General features: G+C 50.9%; 1 protein-coding gene across 1 annotated transcript; it reads right to left on the bottom strand.

Moving 5' to 3' along the window:
- Positions 1-762: 762 nt before the first annotated feature.
- NUCB1 (nucleobindin 1) lies at positions 763-22,255 on the bottom strand. The gene is made up of 13 exons (XM_029211489.1): positions 22,034-22,255; positions 21,512-21,648; positions 18,547-18,654; positions 15,653-15,785; positions 11,346-11,449; positions 8,716-8,901; positions 8,357-8,447; positions 3,593-3,651; positions 3,222-3,314; positions 3,039-3,131; positions 2,527-2,697; positions 1,998-2,094; positions 763-1,884 (listed from the first exon to the last, which is right to left on the bottom strand). Exons 2-13 carry the CDS (start codon positions 21,635-21,637, stop codon positions 1,772-1,774), a joined length of 1,374 nt encoding a protein of 457 aa, XP_029067322.1. The 5' UTR covers positions 21,638-21,648; positions 22,034-22,255; the 3' UTR covers positions 763-1,771.
- Positions 22,256-22,408: the final 153 nt, after the last annotated feature.

Genomic DNA, 22,408 nt, shown 5'->3' with positions numbered 1-22,408 from the left:
AAGGCCACAACAGTGAGAGGCCCGCGTACCGCAAAAAAAAAAAAAAAAAAAAAAAATGTAAAAAGCATCCTGGGTGACTAGAGTGGGTTTCCTTAGATATGGGAGTCAAGGACAGGCTCCCAGAGACATAAGTTGTATAGACATGTCCATTTAATAGCAATAACAGCTATTACTTGCTAACCTCAAATTTCAGCCCAGAAGCTATGCCACTCGTGTGTATTATTATTTTCAGATCCTTCAAAGGATGCTAGAAAGCTGCTACCATTTTATGCCCATTTTCCAGATTGGGTCACTAAGGCCCAGCTCCCAGTTTTCCAAGAGAACCAGAGAGGCTGTGGCTGTTTGCAAAGGTCATTTTTGTTGAGGTTCAGCAGGGCAAAAGGGCGGGCGTGGCACATGTACCTTCCCAGGAAATTTCCTTGGACATTCCAGGGTCTGGGAATATGTATTGTTAATGAGCATCCCAGATAATTTTTCATCACTGGGGCCTCCTTCACATTTCTTCCTCTCTTTGGACACTAAACTAGACCTGTCTCATGCCCAGTGACATGTTGGTAAACAGGCTCTGGGGGGGTGGGAAGAGGCTCTGATTTGTAGCCTCTGCCAATTTCCTTTGTCAGCTGTTAGTGCAGACAGGTGTGGCATCCAGAGCAGGTGCAGCCACTTTGGGACAAGAGGAGTACAGCCCCCCCACACCTCCCACAGCAGGGCTAGGAGATGGGAGAACCTGGTTCCCTGAAGGCTTTGGAGTCACCCTATCTTGGGACTTCTTGTTTTGGGCAATAATACATTTTTCTTTATTGTTTAAGCCTAGGTTTGGGTTTTCTGTCCTTGTGGCTGAAGGGATCCTACTGAAGGTGCGTGTGTGTGTGTGCGTGTGCGTAGGCAGCGGACCCATCAGGAGAGGACAAAGATGCCAGGACAGAGCCTCTCAGAAATGATGCTTGAATTGATTCTTAAAGAATGAGGAGGACTTTGGCAGGTGAAGCATGGCTGAAGTTTCAGAAGGAAAAGGATTTACAAAGAAACAGACGCATGGATTTGTTCCAGGAAGTGTATTTGGTTGGAACCAGAGTACAGAGCAGGGCAGGGAGCCATGTGAGATAAGGCCAGAAAGGCTGAGGGGCTGGAACCTGATCCTGGGGTGGAGTCAGCTCTGTGACCCTTCTGGGGTTGTGTGGGGAAGGGGCTAGGGGCCAAGACGTCAGGGCTCCTGGTATGAGAGGTGATCAGCTATGCTGAGGACTCTTCTGGCCCTCACACCCAGCCGTGGGGGAGACACTGTTTTTGAGGCATCACTGGTCCCACAAAAGGTAGAGAAAGGTCTTAAGGGACCACCCAAGCCCCATAAACCAACAGAAGCTGGGCCCAGAGCAGCAGGCAGGATTCCAGTAGCTGTGGGGATGCAGGATTCCAGAGTGGCCACAACCTGGGCATTGAGGCCAAAGCAACTAGAAAGGCAGGCATGGAGCAGACCATTTTGGGAGGGAGGGGGCTTCCCTAAGGTAGGCTGAGCCAGTGAGCACTTGACTGGACAAGCGAAGGCAGGTCCCTCGGAGGGGGACAGAAAGAAGGGACCACAGACTGGAAGGCTGTGGAAGCTGAGGCAGCAGATACATGGCTTGGGCAGCAATATGGAAAGTGCCATCCTGTCCCCGTATCCCACCCCACCTAGCAGGCCACAGGTGTTGCCAGGCCCCCAAAGAAGGTTGACTGTGACACCTCATCCCCCTCCCATCAGCTTCAGTAGGAACCCGGGGTCCCAGAAGGATCACAGGTGCTGTGACTCCAGCTGGGGCAGCTTGGGGGTCTGTTCTGGAACTTTCTTTTCTGAAGGATCCACATCCTTCTGGTCACCAGCTGGAGCTGGGACAGGTGCATCATCTGGAAATGGAGGAAGAAAATGGTAGCACTAGACGTACCAGCCCCTCCTCCCTCAGACCCAGGAGTCTGGGCCCCCAGCTCCTTCCCTGCCCCCTGGGCCCAGGGGCCAGCACCTGTGTCTGGTTGGAACTTGAGCTGTCCCTCAGGGCCGGGTGCTGGGTTGTTGTGGACTTGCTGCTGCTGTTTCCTCTGTTCCATTTGCAGAACGGCCTGCAGGGCGTGGGGGAGATCACAGAGGCAAGAGGGTATGATGTTGAGTCTCCATGGCAACCTGCTAAGTGGTCATGGACCAGTCCCTTCTCCATGGGCCTCAGTTTTTCTCCCTCATTGAGAGTTGGGCTTAATACTAGTTAAAGATCCAGTTCTCCCTCCCTGGTCATGGCTTGGGTCACACCTTGGGACAGGGAAGCCTCCTCCTCCCTCCTCGGCCTTTCCCCTCTCTCCTGCTTACAACCTCACTGCCCTTATCCAACATGGCAGCCACGGATGGGGACAACGTCTGCCCTTACTCAAGATGGCAGCTGCTACCCAAAGATCTACCAGTGATTAACACAGTGGCTGTAAGCCTTCCACACTTCTGGACACACTAGGACAAGGGCCGCCAGGGGCTCAGAGGATGGACCCCCTTCCCTGGCCAGTCACCTGCTGCAGCTCTCTCTTCTGGGCCTCCAGGCGGCCCTGGGAGCGACCCAGAGCTTCAGTTTCCTGGCTGAGGCGCTGGGCCTTGGCATTGAGCTCTGCCTCCCGGGCAGCCAGCTCCTCCTCAAAGCGCCTCAGCTCGTCCTCCGTGTAGGCAGGGTGCATCTCCACTGTCTGCCGGGGTGAGGACAGGGGCCATCAGCAGGGGGGCTCTAGCCCTGGCCCCGCTAATGGAGGAGGTTCAGGGAAGGCTGGGAGGCCTCGGCCATGCGTGTGGATGGAGAGACCTGAGTGGGAGGTGGGAAGGGAGATAAAGACCCAGAGTGGAGCAGTGGGAGAACAGGGACCCAGAGAGGGGGAGACAACGACCCAGGAGGTTGGGGGGGACAGAGAGCTGGGGGGCTTGGAGGTCAGAGACCCAGAGAGAAAGAGAAGTGGCCAGAGACCCCGAAAGAAGGGTTAGGTCTGGGAGAGAGAGACACAGTCAGGATCCAGAGTATCTTCCGTGTCCTCACCTCCCAGCCCTCCCCGGTGTCCCCGAACTCCTTCCTCTGCGTGGATACAAGGAACTCCTCCAGGGTCACGAGGCGGTCCTGGTTGGTGTCCACCTGGGGAGCCAGGTAAGGGTAAGCAACAGAGCTGGACCTCCCTCCGCCCCTACCCCCGCCCTCACCCACGGCCCGGGGCCCTCCTCTCACATTCTTCATCACGTGCTCCCGCATGCGCAGCCGCTCCTCCTCCATCTCCCGCATGTCATCTTCCTCATTCTTGGGGTCATACACCTTCTCCAGCTGCAGGGTCAAGCAAAAAGCAGGATGTACTGAGAGGTCCGGGGCAAGCTCCTTCCCAGGCTACCCAACCTCTTAACACACACAGACAACTTCAACTCCCATCAGTCCTTGGGACACCCTGCCACTCCTGGCAGCCTCTTTTTGCCTCAGGGGCTGCTGGGAGTTGTAGTTTTCCCCCGAACGCACATCCAGGGGGACCTGAGGGGACTACTAGGATCCCGAGGGGACACGTTGCTGACCTGGGCATCCTCTGCGCCCATGGCTTCCAAGATACTTACCTCCTTGGTGAAGAGGGCCTCCAGCTCCTGCTCATCCAGGACACCATCACTGTTGATATCTGAGGAAGAGACAACAAGGTGTCTTGGGGGACTGAAGACGGAGTGGGTCAAGTTCCTAAGTGACCTGTTGGAGAAGGAATTCTGGGCTGATGCGAGGTCTGTTCTCAGCGGATAGGTAACAACGGGTCTCCGACAGTAGGATGGTGGCCTTCAGGCTTCAGTGCCCCATTGGCCCGTTGCTAAGACAGCCCTTTCCCTACCAGGGTCCTGAGACTCCATTGGGACCATTCTTGGGCCCATTGTCATGCAGAATGACTTGATCTCTAGCTCCCAGTGACCTGGGCACAGGATCAGCCCTTTGCCCAGGATACAGGGGTGTCAGGGACGTCTCCCAGAGAACCAGCCCAGGGCTGACTCTGATCGCCAAAGAATCCTCTCCCTGCCAATCAGACTCCTCCACCACATGCACCTTGCTCACTGCCTTCGCCTCCTCTGCTCACTCAGATCAGCACCCACACTGGTCCCAGGGAGGCGGCCAGGAACCCTGACCTTGCAAATCCAATGGTTAAGCTTTAGCCTGCACCTTACTTGACTTTCTGCCTTTGGCTCTCAGAACATCACCCTCTCCTCTCCAGCTGCCCTTATTTTCCTTCACTGGCCCTGTCCTCTTCCTGACCTCTACGGGTGGTGTAGGGGACAGGGGACAATGACTTCTTCCCTATCAAATATTCAGATGTGTCCAATATGGTTGCCACTAACCACATGGGCTGTTTAAATAAAATTAAAATTTCAGTTTATCAGTCCTACTTGCTACATGGCAAGCACTCAGTAGCCACATATGGCTGGTGGCCGCCATACTGGGCAGCAGAGAGCATCATTACAGAAACAGTTCTACTGGCAAGACTTCCTTAGATGGGTTCCTCCAGTCCCTCGTCTTTAATGCCATCCGCAAGCTGCCTCCACACCTGAATACCCAACTGCCTACTCTCCATCTCCACATAAATGTCTAATAGCCATCTCTAGCTTGACATGGACAGACCCAGTTCCCAATCTTCCCTGACAAACATGCTTGCCCTTCTCTCTCCATCCTTCCAGTTGCTCAGGCCAAATACCTCGGAGTCACCCTTGGCTCTCTTGTTCCATTACAGTCCTCATCAAGTCCATCCTCAAGTCCTACCAGCTTGACCTTCAAGACAAATCCAGAATATGACCACTCTTCCCTACTTCCATGGTCCAGTCACCAGCATCTCAGGCCTCCTAACTAGCGTCCTGGCTTTGGCCCTGGCCCCTACAGCCTGTCCTCAACACAGCACCTAGACGGATCCTGCCAACCCTTAAAGCAGATGGGGTCAGTTCCTCTGCTCAAAATCCTTTTGCTGTGTCTCACCCAAGACAGAATAAAATCCAAATTCCTTACCCTTAGGGTGGCTGTTACCTCCCTAGCAGTCTTTATCATTCTTCTTTTTTGTTTTTGGCTGCGTTTGTGGGATCTTAGTTCCCTGAGCACAGATTGAACCCGCGCCCTTGGCAGTGAAAGCGCAGAGTGCTAACCACTGGACCGCCAGGAAATTCCTTTTTTTTTACACTTGACAATGGTTAAATTGGTAATTTTTTTTAAAAAATTTATTTATTTATTTTTGGCTGCGTTGGGTCTTCGTTGCTGTGCGCAGGCTTTCTCTAGTTGTGGCGAGCAGGGGCTACTCTTTGTTGCGGTGCGTGGCTTCTCTTGTTGCGGAGCACGGGCTGTAGGCGCGCGGGCTTCAGTAGTTGTGGCTCACGGGCTCTAGAGCACAGGCTCAGTAGTTGTGGCGCACGGGCTTAGTTGCTCCGCGGCATGTGGGATCTTCCCGGACCAGGGCTCAAACCTGTGTCCCCTGCATTGGCAGGCAGACTCTTAACCACTGCGCCACCAGGGAAGTCCAGTAATTTTTATCTATGAGTTTTTTTTTTTTTTGGAGTATAGTTGCTTTACACTATTGTGTTAGTTTCTACTGTACAGCAAAGCGAGCCAGCTATACGTATACATATATCCCCTCTTTTTTGGATTTTCTTCCCATTTAGGTCACCACAGAGCACTGAGTAGAGTTCCCTGTGCTGTACAGTAGGTTCTCATTAGTTACCTATTTTATACATAGTATCAATAGTGTATAGATGTCAATCCCAATCTCCCAATTCATCCCACGCCCCCCAGGAATTCCCTTTCTTATCATTCTTCTCTTCAAGCGCTCGGCTCCAGTGACCTTGGAAACCCACCAAGTTCATTCTCCCCTGCGTCTGCTTGCTATGCCCCCCATCTAGACAAATATCTTCGAGGCTCACCCCCTCACTTCACTGAGGTCTTGGTTCAAATGTCATCTCTCTTGAGCGGTGCTGTCCAATCCAGCGGCCACTAGCCACATGGGGCAAATGAAATTTAAATGAGTTACAATCAAATACAAGGAAAGATTCATTTTCTTGACATTATGCTAAGTGAAATAAGCCAGTCATAAAAAAGACAAATACTCTACAATTCCACTTATATGAGGTAGCTAGAAGAGTCAGATTCATAGACCAAAGAGAACAGAAGTTACGAGGGGATGTGGGAGGGGTCATGGGGAGTTGAGGATTAATACAGAGCTTCAGTTTCGTAAGGATGAAAAGACTCCTGCACAATAATGCGTGCTCAGCACTACTGATATGTACACTTAAAAATGGCTAAGATGGTAGATTTTATGTCAAGTGTATTTTACCACAATTACAAATTTTAAAAAATTTAATTGATCAGGGGCTTCCCTGGTGGTACAGCCATTAAGGATCTGCCTGCCAATGCAGGGGACATGGGTTCGAGCCCTGGTCTGGGAAGATCCCACATACTGCGGAGCAACTAAGCCCGTGTGCCACAACTACTGAGCCCGCGTGCTACAACTACTGAAGCCCACGCGCCTAGACCCCGTGCTCCGCAACAAGAGAAGCCACCGCTGTGAGAAGTCCGCTCACTGCAACGTAGAGTAGCCCCTGCTCAATGCAGCTAGAGAAAGTGCGCACGCAGCAATGAAGACCCAATGCAGCCAAAAATAAATAAATTTAATAAATTAAAAAATTTTGGTTGATTAAAATTCAATTTCTTAGTTGTAAAACCCACATTTCAAGTGCTTAATTAATAATAATAGCCACATGGGAACTAATAAGAACCTACTGTATAGCACAGGGAACTCTACTCAATACTCTATAATGACCTATATGGGAAAAAAATCTAAAAAAGACTGGATATATGTATATGCATAACTGATTCACTTTGCTGTATAGCAGAAACTAACACAACACTGTAAATCAACTATACTCCAATAAAAATTAACTAAAATGAAAGAACAAATGATGCTGGGTTAATAAATTGCCTCATTCGTTTAAAAAAAAAAAACAGGGACTTCCCTGGCGGTCCACTGGTTAGGACTCCGTGCTTCCACTGCAGGGGGCACAGGTTTGATCCCTGGTCAGGGAACTAAGATCCCACATGCCATGCTGTACAGCCAAAAAAGAAAAAGAAAATAAAGCCAAATGGGGCTGGTGGCTGCTGTACTGGACAACACAGCTGCAGAACACTTCCATCGGCATAGGAAGTTCTATTGGACAGTGCTGGTCTAGCACAAATCTTTCCAGGCCAGGCTATCTAAAATCATCATTCTAGACCTTTAATCCCACTGTCCTCCTTTCCATGGTAATGTGACTACCTGATCATCTACTATAGAACCTACTTCACTGATTCTAAGATGCACTTTTTTTCTCCCCATATTTTATCATCCATAAAATTGGGAGGCATCTTATCATCGATGATGTGTTAGTTTCATGGGCAGTTTATGTAAAATTCAAGTGTTCAAGTGTTCATCTTATGTTCCAATGGTCACTTAGATTCACTGAACTACAGAACTATCTGTTTGCCTGATCACTGGTTCTGTGATGCCAGGGGCACTTTCTTTTGTTCACAGCTGTACACACAGGGTCTCAGTGAAGCTTGGTCCTTAGAGGTCTCTTCGTAAACATTTGCTGAATGAATGAATCAGACCCTGCTAAGCTCTGGTGACAGGCTATAGAATTTGGTTTGGGTTCCTGGGCACACCTGAGGGGGCCTGGCAAAAAGTGGTATCAGGGGAATTCCCTGGTGATCCAGCGGTTAGGACTCCGCACTTTCACTGCCAAGGGCCCCGGTTCGGTCCCTGGTCGGGGAACTAAGCTCCCGCAAGCCGCATGGTGCAAAAAAAAAGTAGTGACATCAGGACATAAGATCCAGATGCAGAGCAAAACGCCTGGCGTTTGGAGATTGGAATTAGAGGCTGGACACAGAGGTGATGTTTCCAGACAGGAAGAAAATGAAGGGGACCATGCCCCTGAATCACCATGGAGAAGGGGCTTCCCGGGTCCCTGGAGGCCTGGTTACTAGGGAGCAGCCCCTGCTTAGCGATAGAGCCCCCAGAAGCGACCGGGGCTTCTGGGCTGCCATGGGAGGGGGGCCCAGGCCTAGACAAGCCTGGTTTGCTCAGTTACGGACACCAGTCAGTCCTTAGAACCCAGAGGCCTGGTGTATCCCAGAAAAAAGGACGAGCTCTTCCATGGAAGATCCTATTCCCAACAACAGGGAGGGACAGGGCCTTCTAGACCACCAGGGGAGAGGGGCTCAGACCTCTTTGGCCTCCCTAAGCCCCATGAGTTAGGGAGACCCCTTCTTAGCATTCAGGCCCCAGAAAGGTCAGAGCCTCAGCGTTAGCCTGGGTCTTGGGACTCCCTCCTTACCATGCAGTATGAAGAAGGTCTTGGGGTTAAACCTGTTGGGGTCCAATCCATCCAGTTCCTCCCACACCTCCTTCAACTGGGCTTGGCTACCCTGTGGAAGGGAGAGCCGGGGGCTCATGAGCAAGAGGTCTGGGTCCCATAGGATAAAGCTAGAGAACCCTTTACCCCCATCCCTCAAATGTCATTCCCCTCAAGCAATAAAACTACAACTCCCAGCAGCCCCTGGAGGTAGCTGGGTACATTAAAAGGGGCCTTTTGCCTCAAGGTCTGCTGGGAGTTGTAGTTTTTCAGCTACTTTCTTGTGGAGCTTGGAAAGTTGGACATGGTTGTGGGGGGTAGGCATGAATGGGGGTCCTTACAGGCACATTGACTTTGGGGTGTTCTCGGTGCCGGCGCTGTTGCTCTTCCAGCTTCCTCTCTGCCTCCTTTCGCTGCTCCTCTCCCAGGGACTCCAGATAACGGCGTCTTTCGTGTTCCTTGAGCATCTCGTAGCGCTTGAACTCTTCATGATGGGCTGCGTCGTACTGGGCAAGGTCCCGGGTGGCCTGGGGAAAGGCAGACGGTCACTCTCACCTCACTTCTATGCCCAGCCCCTAATTCCAAACTCCGAATGCCAGGCCTTTGGCTCTGAACCTGGCCCAACTTCCACGTGTGCTGGGTCTTATGTCCCGATGTCACTTTTGTCCCATAATACATAGCCTCCTCTCTTCGGTCAAAAGAAGAGGATGGTTACACAATAGCAACTTTAACTCACTTCTTTCAAGTCCTCCACAATCTCAAGATCTTGGAGGAATAAATAATAAGGAACAGCACATGAGGTGACTTAATATGGAAAGCAGTACAGCTAGGGGGTAAACAACATGAGGTCTCTAATTATTCTGCCCAGGGTTCAAATCTAGGCTCTGCCATGTGAACAAATCCTGCTAGCTGTGTGACCTTGGACAAGTTACTCATTCTCTCTGTGCCTCAGTTTCTGCCTCTGGAAAATGGTGATAACAATACTATACTGGGTTGTATAGGGTCCCCCCAGAATTCATGTGCACCCAGAACCTCAGAATGTGACTTTATTTGGAAACAGGATCTTTGCAGACGTAATTAGTTAAGATGAGGTCCTGCTGGATTAGGGTGGCCCCTAATTCTAATGACTAGTGTCTTTACAAGAAGGCTACAGAGAAGACACAGAGAGACACAGGGAGAATGCCACGTGATGGTGGAGGCAGAGACTGGAGTGATGTGTCTACAAGCCAAGGAATGCTGGCAACCCCCAGAAGCTGGAAGAGGCAAGAAGCAGATGCCTCTAAGGAAACCTTGGTTTTGGTCCAGTGATACCGATTTTCAACTACTGGCCTCCAGAACTGTAAGAGGATAGCTTTCTGTTGTCTTAAGTCACTGAGTCTGTGGTAATTTGTTATATGGCAGCAATAGAAAACCAATACAGCTGTTGTGTGGGGAACAGACGGAGGTTCTCAACCTGGGGTGACTGCGGTCCCCAGGGGACAGCAGTCAATGTTTGAAGATATTGTTGGTTGTCACAACTAGGGGAGGTCTACTGGAATCTAGTGGGTAGAGGCCAGGGATGCTGCTAAACATCACACAATGCACAAATAACCCCCAGAGCAAAGAATTATCCAGCCCCAAGTGTCAAGAGTGCCGAGTTGAGAAACCCTGCTGTTGAGTGTGGAAGGCAGAAGCAAGGAGCCCATCTCTGGGGTTGAGACCAGGAGAATGACAGAGCGGCTGCAGGAAAGCGGACAGTTTCTGGAATGTTCTGGAAATAAGCGGTAGAACCATCTCTCGGGGACGAAGGTCAGGCGTGGACTCAATCAAATGGCTGCTATTATCTTCATGGCCACTAGATGGAGCTCCAGTTAGCCAGAAAAGCAGGCTGAGGCTCAAGTCAGGCAGAGAGGTAGGTTCTGTCCTGGGGGTGCTGGGGAGCTACAGAAGGGATGTGAGCAGGGAAGAGGCAGGGGCAGACCTGAGCATCCCGTGCCACTCCCCAGCCACGAACTTGGCCTTCCCCACGAGGCAGGGTTGTAGATCCTACTTCTCACATGAAGACTACGTTTGTTCCTGTGCTGCTCTAACAAATTATTATTCATTGTGGCTTAACACGCACTCATCATCTTAACAGCATGCAGGCCAGGGTCCGAAATCAGTTTCACTGGGCTGCAGTTACAGTGTTGGCAGAGACGTGCTCCTTCCGGAGACTCTAGGAGAGAACGCCCTTCTCTGCCTTTTCCAGTTTCTAGAGCTGCATACGTGCCTGTGGCCCCTTCATCCATCTTCAAAGTCAGCAGCAGAGCCACCTTGCTTTGGTCGTCACACTGTCGCCCTCTACTGTAGTCAGATCTCCCTCAGCTTCCCTCTTTTTAAATTTTATGTTATGTTATGTTATTTATTAATTTCTTTGGCCGTACCGCATGGCTTACGGGATCTCAGTTCCCCAACCAGGGACTGAACCTGGGCCTTGGCAGTGAAAGCCCAGAATCCTAACCACTAGGCCACCAGGGAACTCCCTGCATCCCTCTTACAAGGACCCTTGTGATGACACTTAGGGCCCACCTGGATAACCCAGGCTCACCCCCGCCATCGCAAGCTCCTCAGCTTAATCACAACTGCGAAGTCTGTTTTGCCACATCAGGTCACAGAGCCAGAGGTTCCGCAGACAGCATGTGACGTCTTTTGAGGGGCCATTATTCTGCCTACAGCAAGGACACAGAGGGAATTCCTGCTCCCAGTCATAGGAGAGGGATTTGAATCCAGATGTGAGTGGAGCCAACCCCCCAACCCCGACACACACGCACACAACTCCGCTTTCCTGTAGAGAATCTGGGGAAGGTTTTTAGGCGCGACCAGCCCTTCTGCAGCCACTAGCCTCAGAGAACATCAGGCTGGGGTGAGTGGGCTCACATCCCAGCCTCTGCTCCCTTCTCCCTCTCTACAAAGCTTCCCTCAGTCCTCTGCCCCCAGGTCCCCCTCCACCTACTGTCTGGATCAGCAGCTCCAGGTCCCGGGCCTCGAATGTGTGCTGATTCTGAGGGTCCAGGTGTTCAAACTGCTTCAGGAGGCTCAGGTGATCCAACTGTACATCTGGATGAGAGGGAAGACGGGGGGGTGGGGGGGTGAACAACTCATGGAACGTTCTTTCTTTCAAAATCCCTATTCTGTGGGAATTCCCTGGAAGTCCAGTGGTTAGGACTCAGCGCTTCCACTGCCGGGGGCCCTGTTCGATCCCTGGTTGGGAAACTAAGATCCCACAAGCCGCATAGCACAGCAAAAAAACAAACAAAAATCAAACAAACAAAAACTATCCTGGGCTGGATGTGCTCTAAAGGAGATCACAGACGGCACAGGAGAAGCCCACAGAGGATGGCTTGAATGAGCCTAGAGCAATCAGGGAGGGCTTCCTGGACGAGGTGATGCCACAATTGAGTCTGATGCTGAAAATAATAATAACCATGATGATAACCAACATGTACCAAACATGTACTATGTGCCAAGCCCTGCTCTAAATATATTAATGCATTTACTTTTCACAAAAATCTCACATAGGTTCTGTGATTATCCCATTTTATGGATGTGAAAACTGAGGCCCAGAGAGGGGAAGTGACGTCTAGGTCACCATCTAGGAAGAGGCAGAGTGAGGATTAGTTGGGTTCCAGAGCACATGACACTTAATTCTGTTATGGGTTGAATTGCGTGCCCCCAAATTCACAGGGAGGATGATAGCCCCCAGTATCTCAGAATGTGACCTTATTTGGAAAGTGGGGTTTTACAGAGGTGATCAAGTTAAAATGAGGTCATGAGGATGAGCCCTAATCCCATATGACAGGAGTCCTTATAAAAAGAGAAAATTTGGACACAGAGACACACACAGAGGGAAGACAATGTGAGTAGACATGGCGGGGCGGGGGGGGGGGGGGGGGAGTGGCCATCTCCAAATCAAAGAGAAAGACCCAGAACAGATTCTCCCGCACAGCCCTCGGAAGGAACCACCCCCTGCTCACACCCTGATTTTTGACTTCTGGCTTCCAGAACTGTGAGACAATCAATGCCTATTGTTTAAGCCACCCGGTCTGTAGTACTTTGTTACAGAAGCCCTAGCAAAGTAATGCAGCCTCCTTGTATGAGAGTTTCCCGGCAGAGAGGGAGAGACCAGGACACACTTGGCACCCACTCATCCACTGGACACACATCTTGAGAGGCCTCCTGGGGGCCCCCATGTGAATCAGACCAGGGCCTGCACCTCCAGTGGCTCCTGGGCTGGTGGGGGTGAAAGGCACACACACAGGCAGCTGGAATCCAGGTGACTCAGGCTGTAGTGGCGGCAGCTCTGGGCCTGGGTGAGCCCAGAGGAGGGACAGACCCAGGAGACAGGCACAGATCAAGTCTCATAATTCGTTATTCATGCCACAGATACGTGTTGAGCCATACTCTGGGCCCGACCCTGTGCCTAGCACTGTGGACACAGCAGGAAACAGACGGTGACGGCATCTGTCCCCTGGAGCACCCGGTCAAGATGGAGAACAGGTGAGTAAGGGACAAACACACGACCACAAAGGACTCAAACAAATGGAGGACTCTTCACGCAGGACGGTCAGGGCAGGACGAGGGAGGCGACATCTGGGCTGAGACCAAAGCTCCACTGGCCATGCCAAGAGCCCCAAGAAAGAATGTCACAGGCAAAAGTCCCAAGGTGAGAAAGATGTGTTACCCTCCGTACTAAAAATGCTGATGCCAGAGGGTCGGGTGAGAGGGCACACATGTGAAGGGAGGGGCTAGGAGGGGCGTGGCAGGGCTCAGCTTGGCCTCCAACTAGCAAGGAGTGTGGACTTGATCCTGAGGGCACTGGGGAGCCATGGCTGGTTCTGAGCACAGGAGGGACAGGATTTGAACTGGGTGCTGTGATAGGCTGAATAAAAGGCCTCCCCACCAAGATGTCCACATCTGAATCCCTGGAACCTATGAATATGTGATCTCATGGGGCAAAAGGGACTTTGCAGATGTGATCAAATTAAGGATATTGAGATGGGGAGATGATCCTGGATTAACTGGAGAAGGGGGCTAAATGTAATCCTTGTAAGAGGATTGTAAGAGGGAAAGCAGCAGGGGTCTGACTACAGAAGAATGCCATGTGATGACTGGAGAAAAACGCTACGCTGCTGGATTTGAAGAGGTTCCCAGCCTAGGAATGAAGCTTTGGAAGCTGGAAAAGGCAAGGAAACAGATTCCTCCCCTAGCACCTCCAGAACTAACAGAGCCCTGCTGACACCTTGATTTTGGCCCAGTGAAACTGATTTTGGATTTCTGATCTCCAAAAGGTAAAGAGAATAAATGTGTGTTGTTTTAAGCCACTAAGTTGTTGCTGATTTGTTACAGTGGCCACAGGAAATGAATCCAGATATTAACAGGATTCTGTTAAGAACGGCTGTTCTACGGGAAATAGTGGGAAAAGCAAGGGCGGCGGCAGGGTGCCCAGGGAGGAGGAGACTGCGCTGATCCAAGTGGGACCCAGTGACAGCAATGGACGTGGAGAGAAGTAATCAGATTCCGGAGATTCCTGAGTTGCTGAAGGGACAAAAGTTGAAGTACATAGCTTAGCGTATGGGATGTAATAAGCAACCAACTGATGGGAGGGATTTTTTCTCATTCATGACAAGGGAACATCCAGTTTACCAGAGATCAAGTCAGACTCCGAAACTGTAGTAATTAAAACAGCAAGACAGAGAAGGCATGGATGGTTATGCAGAAGGAGGCCGGAGACCATGCCCGTCTGGTCACCTTAGAGCCCCAGCACCCTGCTCAGTGCCTGGCACAGAGTAGAACTCAAGACATATTTGATCAATGGATAAGAGGCATCAGATAGGAATGAAAACAAAGCTCAGCTCTCTTACTGACCCTTAACACCATCTACCAACGTTCAGAGTCCCCATCTGTAACACAGGAGCCTCAAGGGGGTCAGGAGATTAAAGAAGAAGCTGGAGGTAAATCTCAGTAAAATGGGATTGTTCTTACACTTAGTGACGAGCCAAAAGGTGCCCCAGGAGTACCAGAATATCCCACAAAGCTACAATGAGTAAAACAGCATGGTTCATTGTAGCCAATGGATGCAAACAACGCATATCCATCAATGGATGAATGGACAAACTAAATATGGTAGATCCAGACAAGGGAGTATTACTTGGCCCTAAAAAGGAATAAAGCAGTAATGCATGCTACAGTGTGGATGAACCTTGAAAATATTACACTAGAAGAAGCCAGACACAAAAGATCACTTATCGTATGATTCCATCTATACAAAATGTCCATAACAGGCAAATTTATAGAGACAGAAAGTAGGTTGCCAGGGGTGCAGGGGGGAATAGAGGGGTGATAGATACATGGTCTAGTGATTCTTTTTGGAGTGATAAAGGTGTTCTAAAATTGATGATGGTTGCACATACCTGTGAATATACTAATCACTGAACTGTATACTTCAAATGGGTAAATTGTTTGGTATACGAATCATATCTCAATAAAGTCATTTAAAAGAAATAGCATGGTCCAGACACATGCTCCAAGAAACTGTATCTAGGAATGTCAGAAATAAGATAGGATCTTGGAATTTAAATCCACTCAAATCTCCCTCTTCCAGGTACATTTTTCTTTCTTTTCTTTCTTTGTTTTTCTTTTTTAGCCATACAATTAGACTATAAAATATAGCCTCACATATAAATACCAGGAAATTAGAATCATTCTAGTGGGGGAGAGAAAGAATAAGTAAGCAATGAAAAGTACAGTGTAACCTGTTGAACTTCCTGACTTTGATCACTGTACTATAGTATTGTAGGAGAACATTGTTGTTCTAAGAAAAATCACACTGAAATATTTAGGCATAAAGGAATACGGTGTCTGCAAGGAACTCAAATGTGAACTACAGATAAATGGAGCAAACGTTAACAATTACAGAATCTGGGCTAAGGGTATTTGAGAGCTTTTGGTAGTATTCTTGCAACTTTTCTGTAAGTTTGAAGTGACATCAAAATTTTAAATGACCCTGATTTGTTAAAATAAAAATTAAAAACACATCAAAAACCACCCAAGCAACTAAAATTACTAACATCTCCCGAGTAATGTTAATAGTAGCTTGTGCTAGGAAGAAAACTCGATCAATCTTCCATGCAGATTTTACAGGGGTGGAGAGAATGACGCCCCAGTTGGCTCCACCTGCCAAAATCACCTGGAGGCCGGGGAGGGAGGCTGCCCCATGACCCCCAACATCGCCAGCTCCACCCACCCCACCGGCCTGCTTACTGGGCTCCTGCTGGGCGTCCATCTTGGCCTTGAGCAGCATCCGCAGCCTTGACACCTCCTGCCGCTTGAGTTCATCCAGTTTGGTGCGGACATGGTGGCTGACGAAGTCCAGCTCCCGGCTCAGCTTCCCGCTCTGCCCGGGAGAGAGGGGACACAAATCAGGCTGCCCTCTCTAGAGCCTTCTAAGAGCTTTCTGATGCCTCCTGGGGTTCCCCAGAGGCCCAGAGACAAGATTCCAGCCCCTCAGCCTGGCACTGGAGGCCCTTCTTATTTCCTGTCACTCATCAGATCACACTCATGGCTCACGTCTCTTTCCCACTTCTAGGCCTTTACACATGCTGGTCCCTCTGCCTGGGATCCTCCCTGTCACTGCTTTCCAAGCCTAACCAGGTCCTTACAGTCCTTCAAAACTCAAAGCATACTGTAGAGCACAGGGAACTCTATTCAATGTCCTGCGATGAACCACAATGGAAAAGAATATGAAAAAGAATACAGATATGTATAACTGAGTCACCTTGCTGTACAGAAGAAATTAACACAACATTGTAAACCAACTGTATCTCAATAAAATTAAAACAAACAAGCAAAATAAACTCAAAGCAGACGGCACCTCCCTTGGAAGAATCCCCAACCCCCTTGACGCCACCACATACACACACACACTCACTCTCTCTCTCTCTCTCTCTCTCTCTCTCTCACACACGTGCTGAGCAGGGTACCTTCTCTGAGTTACCTCTATCATCACTTTGGATTATGTCTGTTTCTCAATTGTGCTGACCCCACCCCTCTCTTTCTCACAGTCCCCCACCCCCGTGGCTCCCCAATGCCCACAGGACCGAATCCCTGGGCCTAACACTGAAGATCCTGCAAGATCCTGCATCTGCCCATGCCTACCCCTCCTCCCTGCTGTCCCCGCTCCAGCCCCATCCCTCTGTCTTTATGTCAGTTATAAGGAGCCAGCAGCAGACAGCTGAAGGTACCAGAATGCTTCACTGGTACACACAGTTCTACTGTTGAAACCTCGCCCTTCCCCCCTCCCCCCTGTTTCAACTTTTATACCAGACACTCCCACTCAGAATTCAAACCTCACTTGGGAGAATCCATTCCCTAGAAGCTTTCTCTCACTGTCAGACGGACTGGGTCCCTCCTCCAGCCACCCCAGCACCCTGCACTGTCTCAGATGGCTTTCTCAGCCACTCGTTTGGGTCTCTCCAGCCTGCAGGGGCCGTGGCCTTTGCAGAGGCAGCAGGACAAAGGGACTGCAGTGCCAGTCATGTTAACCTCAACCAGTCAGGCACCTATGATGAGTCAAGTCCTGCACTGGACTCACTGAGTCCGTCCTCTAATCCTGCCCACAACCCCATTTTATAGATGAACAAACTGAGGCTCAGGAGGAGAAGCCCCTGGCCCAAGGTTCCTCAGACAGTGAGGACAGGAGGCCAGCTTCCAGCCTGGTGACACAGGTGGCGTCATGTCTCCCCAGAGTGAGAGTCCTGGGGCCTGGGTTCAAATCCCAGTCCTGGCACCACTGCACTGCGTGACCCCAGCACACTGTTCCCCTACTCTGGACCTCAAAAATGGGGCTCAGATTATTACCACCAGTAACAAGGACAAGTGACATTTACTGAAGGCTGATGGCAGGCTGGACCAAAGCCTCAAAGTGGGGATTATCGCTGATTCACACAACCCCACCCCCATCTCCCCGCAACAGAAAGTGCTGCATGAGCCTCCCCGTTTTCTGAGAAGGAAACCAAGGCACAGAGGGGTGTGACCACTTGCGCAGAAGAGCATGAGGTGGAGCTGGGATTGGAACCTGCCACTGTCCCACTCCAGAACCTGCCTGCCTACGTGGCCACTGTTTCTGATGTCATTTCCCACTTGTATGACCTTGGACAAGCTGGGTGGCCTATAGGGCCTCCGTTTCCTCAGCTGGGCAGTGGGATGGGCTGGGCTCGGCAGTCTCTAGTTATGCCCGTCCATTGTCCGGGGCCAGGTGGATGGGGATGGACAAGAGCCCAAGGAATGCTGGGAGGTTTTGGGGAGAGCGGGGCTGCCCTACCCCCATCAGTCCCAGGCCCTGGGGCCTCCTCTGGCCCAAGGTGTTTGGAGAACTCGGGGTGGATCCCCCAGGTGGGATGTTCCAACATGCACCTGAACAGGGAGGGGAATCTAGGTGGGGTGGGGTGGTGGCAGGCAGTGTTGTCTCCTCATGGCGTGTGCGTGTGCGTGTGCGTGTGCGTGTGTGTGTGTGTGTGTGTCAGCATCCTTTCCGAGGAACACTGCTTGGGGGATGGGGTGGGATGTGGGCTCCAGGCTCAGTCAGTCCAGGGATTGAGACCCAGGCCTCCAGGAAGGACAAACCCTGCTACTAGAGCCTCAGTGTCCACCTCTGTAAAATGAGGAGAATCACAGCTCCTCTAGAGATGTAACATGAAAGTTAGAGATGATGTGAGTAATGACAGCATCTCCCGTGTTTTGAATTCTTCCTGTGTAAAGAGCACTGCTGAGAACTCACAGAACCAGCCCTCAGACTGCGCTTACTGAGAATGGCCACTGTGCACATCCGTGCCTTTTACACGTTTTACCTCGGACAGGCCTATGATGCAGGTTCTATTATTACCCCATTTTACAGATGGGGAAACTGAGGCACAGTGAAGGGAGGCCACACAGCTGGGAGAGCTGATACTGGGAGGCAGGTACCATCCACATGCACACTTAACCACACATTCTGTCTTCTCCAGATCCCTTCCCAGCTATGTGACCCCGAGAAGTGAATTCTCCCGAGTCTCAGTTTTGTGATGGCTGGAAGGTTCCCCTTTAGGGAACCTGGTTCGTTCTGGAATTCTGCCCTCTGAGCATGCATGCCCTCCCAGTGTGCTCGCACCCAGCCGCACCTTGATGTCCTCAGCATTGGCGGCCTGCAGCTTTTCCCGGAAGTGCCCGTCCGTCTCCAGCACGTTGATGACTTCCTGGAGGTACCGGTGGTAGTACAGGCCTGTGTCCTAAGGCAACAAGAATGAACATAGTAGTCTCAGCCCTTGTCCCTCTCTGGTTCTTCCCTGCAGGTAGGACCCAGGCTCTGCTCCCCTGGGCACCTGCTGAGGGGCCCAGAGGTCAGCCCCCAACCCTGAGCGGGAGGCCTGCCGCATGGGATAAAGGCTCTAGAGCCAGCAGACCCTGGTTGCTCTGTCACCCCAGGCAAATTGCCTGATCCTCCAGGCCACAGCTCTTACTTCTTCCCAGGTCTGTCTGTAGTGGAGATGAAATTAAAATCACAAGGGTAAACACCCAGCTCAACACTGCCCATAGAGTGGACACACTGGTATTTGTTGGAAAGCAGTGAAACATACATTCATTCATTCAACAAGCATGCAGCGAGCCCCTACCATGTGCCAGGCACTGTTCTATGGGGCACAGCAAGTGAACAAGACAGACAAAAATCCCTGGGCTCCTGGTCCTAGCCCTGCCATGTGTAGCTGGCTGGTACTTTCCTCTTCCTGGGCCTCACTCTTCCATTTGTAAAATAGGCAATAAATTTCTTACCTCTCAGAGCTGTGGTGAAAAGTAAGAGATAAAAAGCCTGGCACCAAAAAAAAAAAAAAAAAAAAGCCTGGCACCACGGTAAGGCTTTAGAAGATACTCAGTCTACTATAGCTATTATTACATTTTTTTTTTTTTTTTTTTTTTGCGGTACGCGGGCCTCTCACTGTTGTGGCCTCTCCCGTTGCGGAGCACAGGCTCCGGACACGCAGGCTCAGCGGCCATGGCTCACGGGCCCAGCCGCTCCGCGGCACGTGGGATCTTCCCGGACCAGGGCATGAACCCGCGTCCACTGCATCGGCAGGCGGACTCTCAACCACTGCGCCACCAGGGAAGCCCGCTATCATTACATTTGCTGAGGAACACACCATGGGTGATAAATGGGAGCCGATCACCCAGCTATGGCACTGTGGGTGTACTAATCTCCTATTGCTGCTGTAACAAAGTATCACAAACTTAAGGGGCTTAGAGTAATGAAAATGTATTCTCTTAGAGTTCTGGAGGTCAGAAGTCCAAGATGGTTCAGCAGAGCTGAGCTTATGTTGGAGACTTTAGGGAACAATCTGCTTTCTTGCCTTTTCCAGCTTGTAGAGGCTGCCTACACTCCTGGGCTTGTGGCCTTGCATCACTCTGACCTCTGCTTACATCATCACATCGCTTCTGACCCTGACTTTCTTGTCTGGCTCTTATATGGAACCCTTGTGATTAAATTGGGCTCACCTGGATAAGCCAGGATAATTTCTCCACCTAACTCAATCATACCTGCAAACACTCTTTTGCCATATATTCACAGGTTCTGGGGATTAGGGCATGGACATCTTTGGGGGCCATCATTCAGCCAAACACAGTGGGCTGGAATCCCAAATCTGCCAATTACTAGCTATGTGACCTTGTTCGGACTGCTAGGATGCCTAGTTAAATTTAAATTTCAGATAAAACAATGAATAACTTTCAGTATATTATACTAATGGTTATTCGTTGTTTATCTGAAACCCACTCAATTTTAACTGAGTGTCCTGTGTCTTTATTTGCTAAGTCTGGCAATCTTAGTCCTTGGGCAAGTTACTTAACGTCTCTGTGCCTCAGTTTCCGCACCTGTAAAGTAAGGCTAGTGAGTACCCACCTCATAGGGACTGTTGTGAGGATTAGAGCAGTTAATATCTTTAAATATTTAACTCGGCACTTAGTAAGAGCTGTCAACGTTATTATGATTGTTGTTATCGACATTTATAACACTCTAGTAGCCTCAGAATAAAGGAAGTCTCCACCATGGCCCACAAGGCCCCGTGGGATCTCCCCCTGTTCCTTCTCTGACCTATTCTCCCCCTCACTCACTCTGTTTCAGCCACACTGGCCTCCTGTAAGTCCTTCTACTCACTGTGCTCTCCTCCACCACGCAGCCTTTGCCCAGGCTTTTCCTTTTGCCTGGAATGTTCTTCCCTGCACTTCAGATCTTAGCTCAAATGACCCTTCCTTCCTCCCTGACCATCACCCCTGGTGTCCATTCTCAGAGGGACCTGCTGATTGTCTTCCCAGCAAACTAAGCTGGTCTGTGAGGGCAGGGGGCTTGCTCTAGCACTGTGCCTGGCTCCTAGAAGATGCTCAAGAAATGTGTGGAATGAATGAAAAGCAAGGGGACTCAAGCTGCCCTTCTGTGTCTGCAAAGATTTCACGGAGCAAAGGCCTCACTTGCTGGGTGGGGACCTGTCATACAGGAGCATGGGATGATTTGTTCCAGAGACAGTGGTGTGTCCATTCCTAGTGGGAGCTGTAGGATTCGGGCCACAAATCAGGGCACTGGCCTTGAGGATCTTTTCAAGTTCCAAATTCCCTAAGACCAAAGGTTTCATAGTGTTCGATAAACACAAGTTGGAATAAATGAGCAGTTACCGTGCCCTATCATAATTTAAACTACAACTCCCATGAGCTCCATGATGTGAGGACACCCCAGTTAACTAACACCACCTGCTTAAGATGCTACTGGGAAATGTAGTTTTTTATTTGAGTCCTTCTCGAGGGGAGGGCGTCTTAAAAGAGCAGAGAGGTTTAGGTGGGGCGGGGGGGGGGTGATGCAGATTTTTCATCTAAAATCTGACCTGATTTTCCATATCTCAAAGTCAAGGGCTTAGAAATCTCACACACACACACACACACACACACACACACACACCCAAGTTTTTCACCACGTCAAAGCCCTGGGACGGCAAAGAATGGCAGGCAAACTCCAAGCCGAATCCGTAGCCAGCCAGGGGCCACGGGGGCACGGGAATTGTAGTACCACGGCAAACACCTGGCTGGCGAGCAGGGCACGCCACTCACGGGGCTTTCGGTCGCGGGATTCTCCTTCTTGGACGCCCCCCGCTCCAGGGGCACGGTCAGAATGGCGCGCAGCAGCAGCAGAAGTGACAGGAGAAGGAGGGCTGCACGGGGCCCAGCGGGAGGCATGGCGGCGTGGTCTGTGGGGGCGGAGAGGTGGAATAAGTCTGTCCCAAGCCGCCTTCTCCCCTGGACCCAGGAGTCTGGACTCCCGGCGCCGCTCCCTGCCCCCTTCCAAGAATCAAGACGCAAAGCGTCTCGTTTCCTGGGAGCCAGGATTCCGAGCCTCCAGCCTTTCCTTCCTCAGACCCAGGAGTCCTGGCTTCCAGCACCCTCTTCGCTTAGACTAGGATTCCGGGATCTCGACCCCCTCTTTCCCCAGGCCCAAAGGTCCAGGGCCCCAGCCTCCTCTTTTCCCAGGATCTGGAGGTACTGGTGTCCTCAGAGACTCAGTTTTCCAGCCCTCTGGTGCCCCGCTTCCCTTCTCCCCAGGACCCAAGAGTCCAGGACCCTCCAGCCCCTTACCTCTCCTTCACCGCAGAGGGCGTTTTCCTGGGCTAGGACCTCCGGTGTGTTCTCTGCGATTTCCCCCCTAGGCCACGCCCACTTTCCCCCGCAGAGGATCCGCTCTCAGCAGCCTGATTGGTCCGCGATGGCTCCAGGTTTCGGGCCCCTGTCTAGCGGCCCCGCCCCTTGTCGAAGTCGCTGGCCTTTTCTCAAAAGCCGAGCCTCCTTTCTCGGAAGCCCTACCTTTTGACGCCACATACCCTGCTTTTTAGGCGAAAGAACGGAGACTTTGAAAGAGAACTACAACTCCCTGTTGGGCCAGGGGAAAATGAGTCAGCTTCCTAGGGCATCTTGGCCTCTTCGCCTCATGGGAGTTGTAGTTTTCCCATTTAT

The sequence above is a fragment of the Monodon monoceros genome, unplaced genomic scaffold (assembly GCF_005190385.1).
Source record: "Monodon monoceros isolate NGI ecotype Baffin Bay Population unplaced genomic scaffold, NGI_Narwhal_1 Super_Scaffold_10, whole genome shotgun sequence".
NCBI lineage: Eukaryota > Metazoa > Chordata > Mammalia > Artiodactyla > Monodontidae > Monodon > Monodon monoceros.
This window is presented reverse-complemented; position numbering and strand designations above follow the sequence as displayed.

Coding starts and splice junctions, on each gene's coding strand:
- NUCB1 (XM_029211489.1), bottom strand. CDS start 21,637: ATGCCTCCCGCTGGGCCCCGTGCAGCCCTCCTTCTCCTGTCACTTCTG. Junction 3,132..3,221: donor GGGAGCACGTGATGAAGAAT/GTGAGAGGAGGG, acceptor CTGGCTCCCCAG/GTGGACACCAACCAGGACCG. Junction 2,698..3,038: donor ACACCGGGGAGGGCTGGGAG/GTGAGGACACGG, acceptor TCACCCCGGCAG/ACAGTGGAGATGCACCCTGC.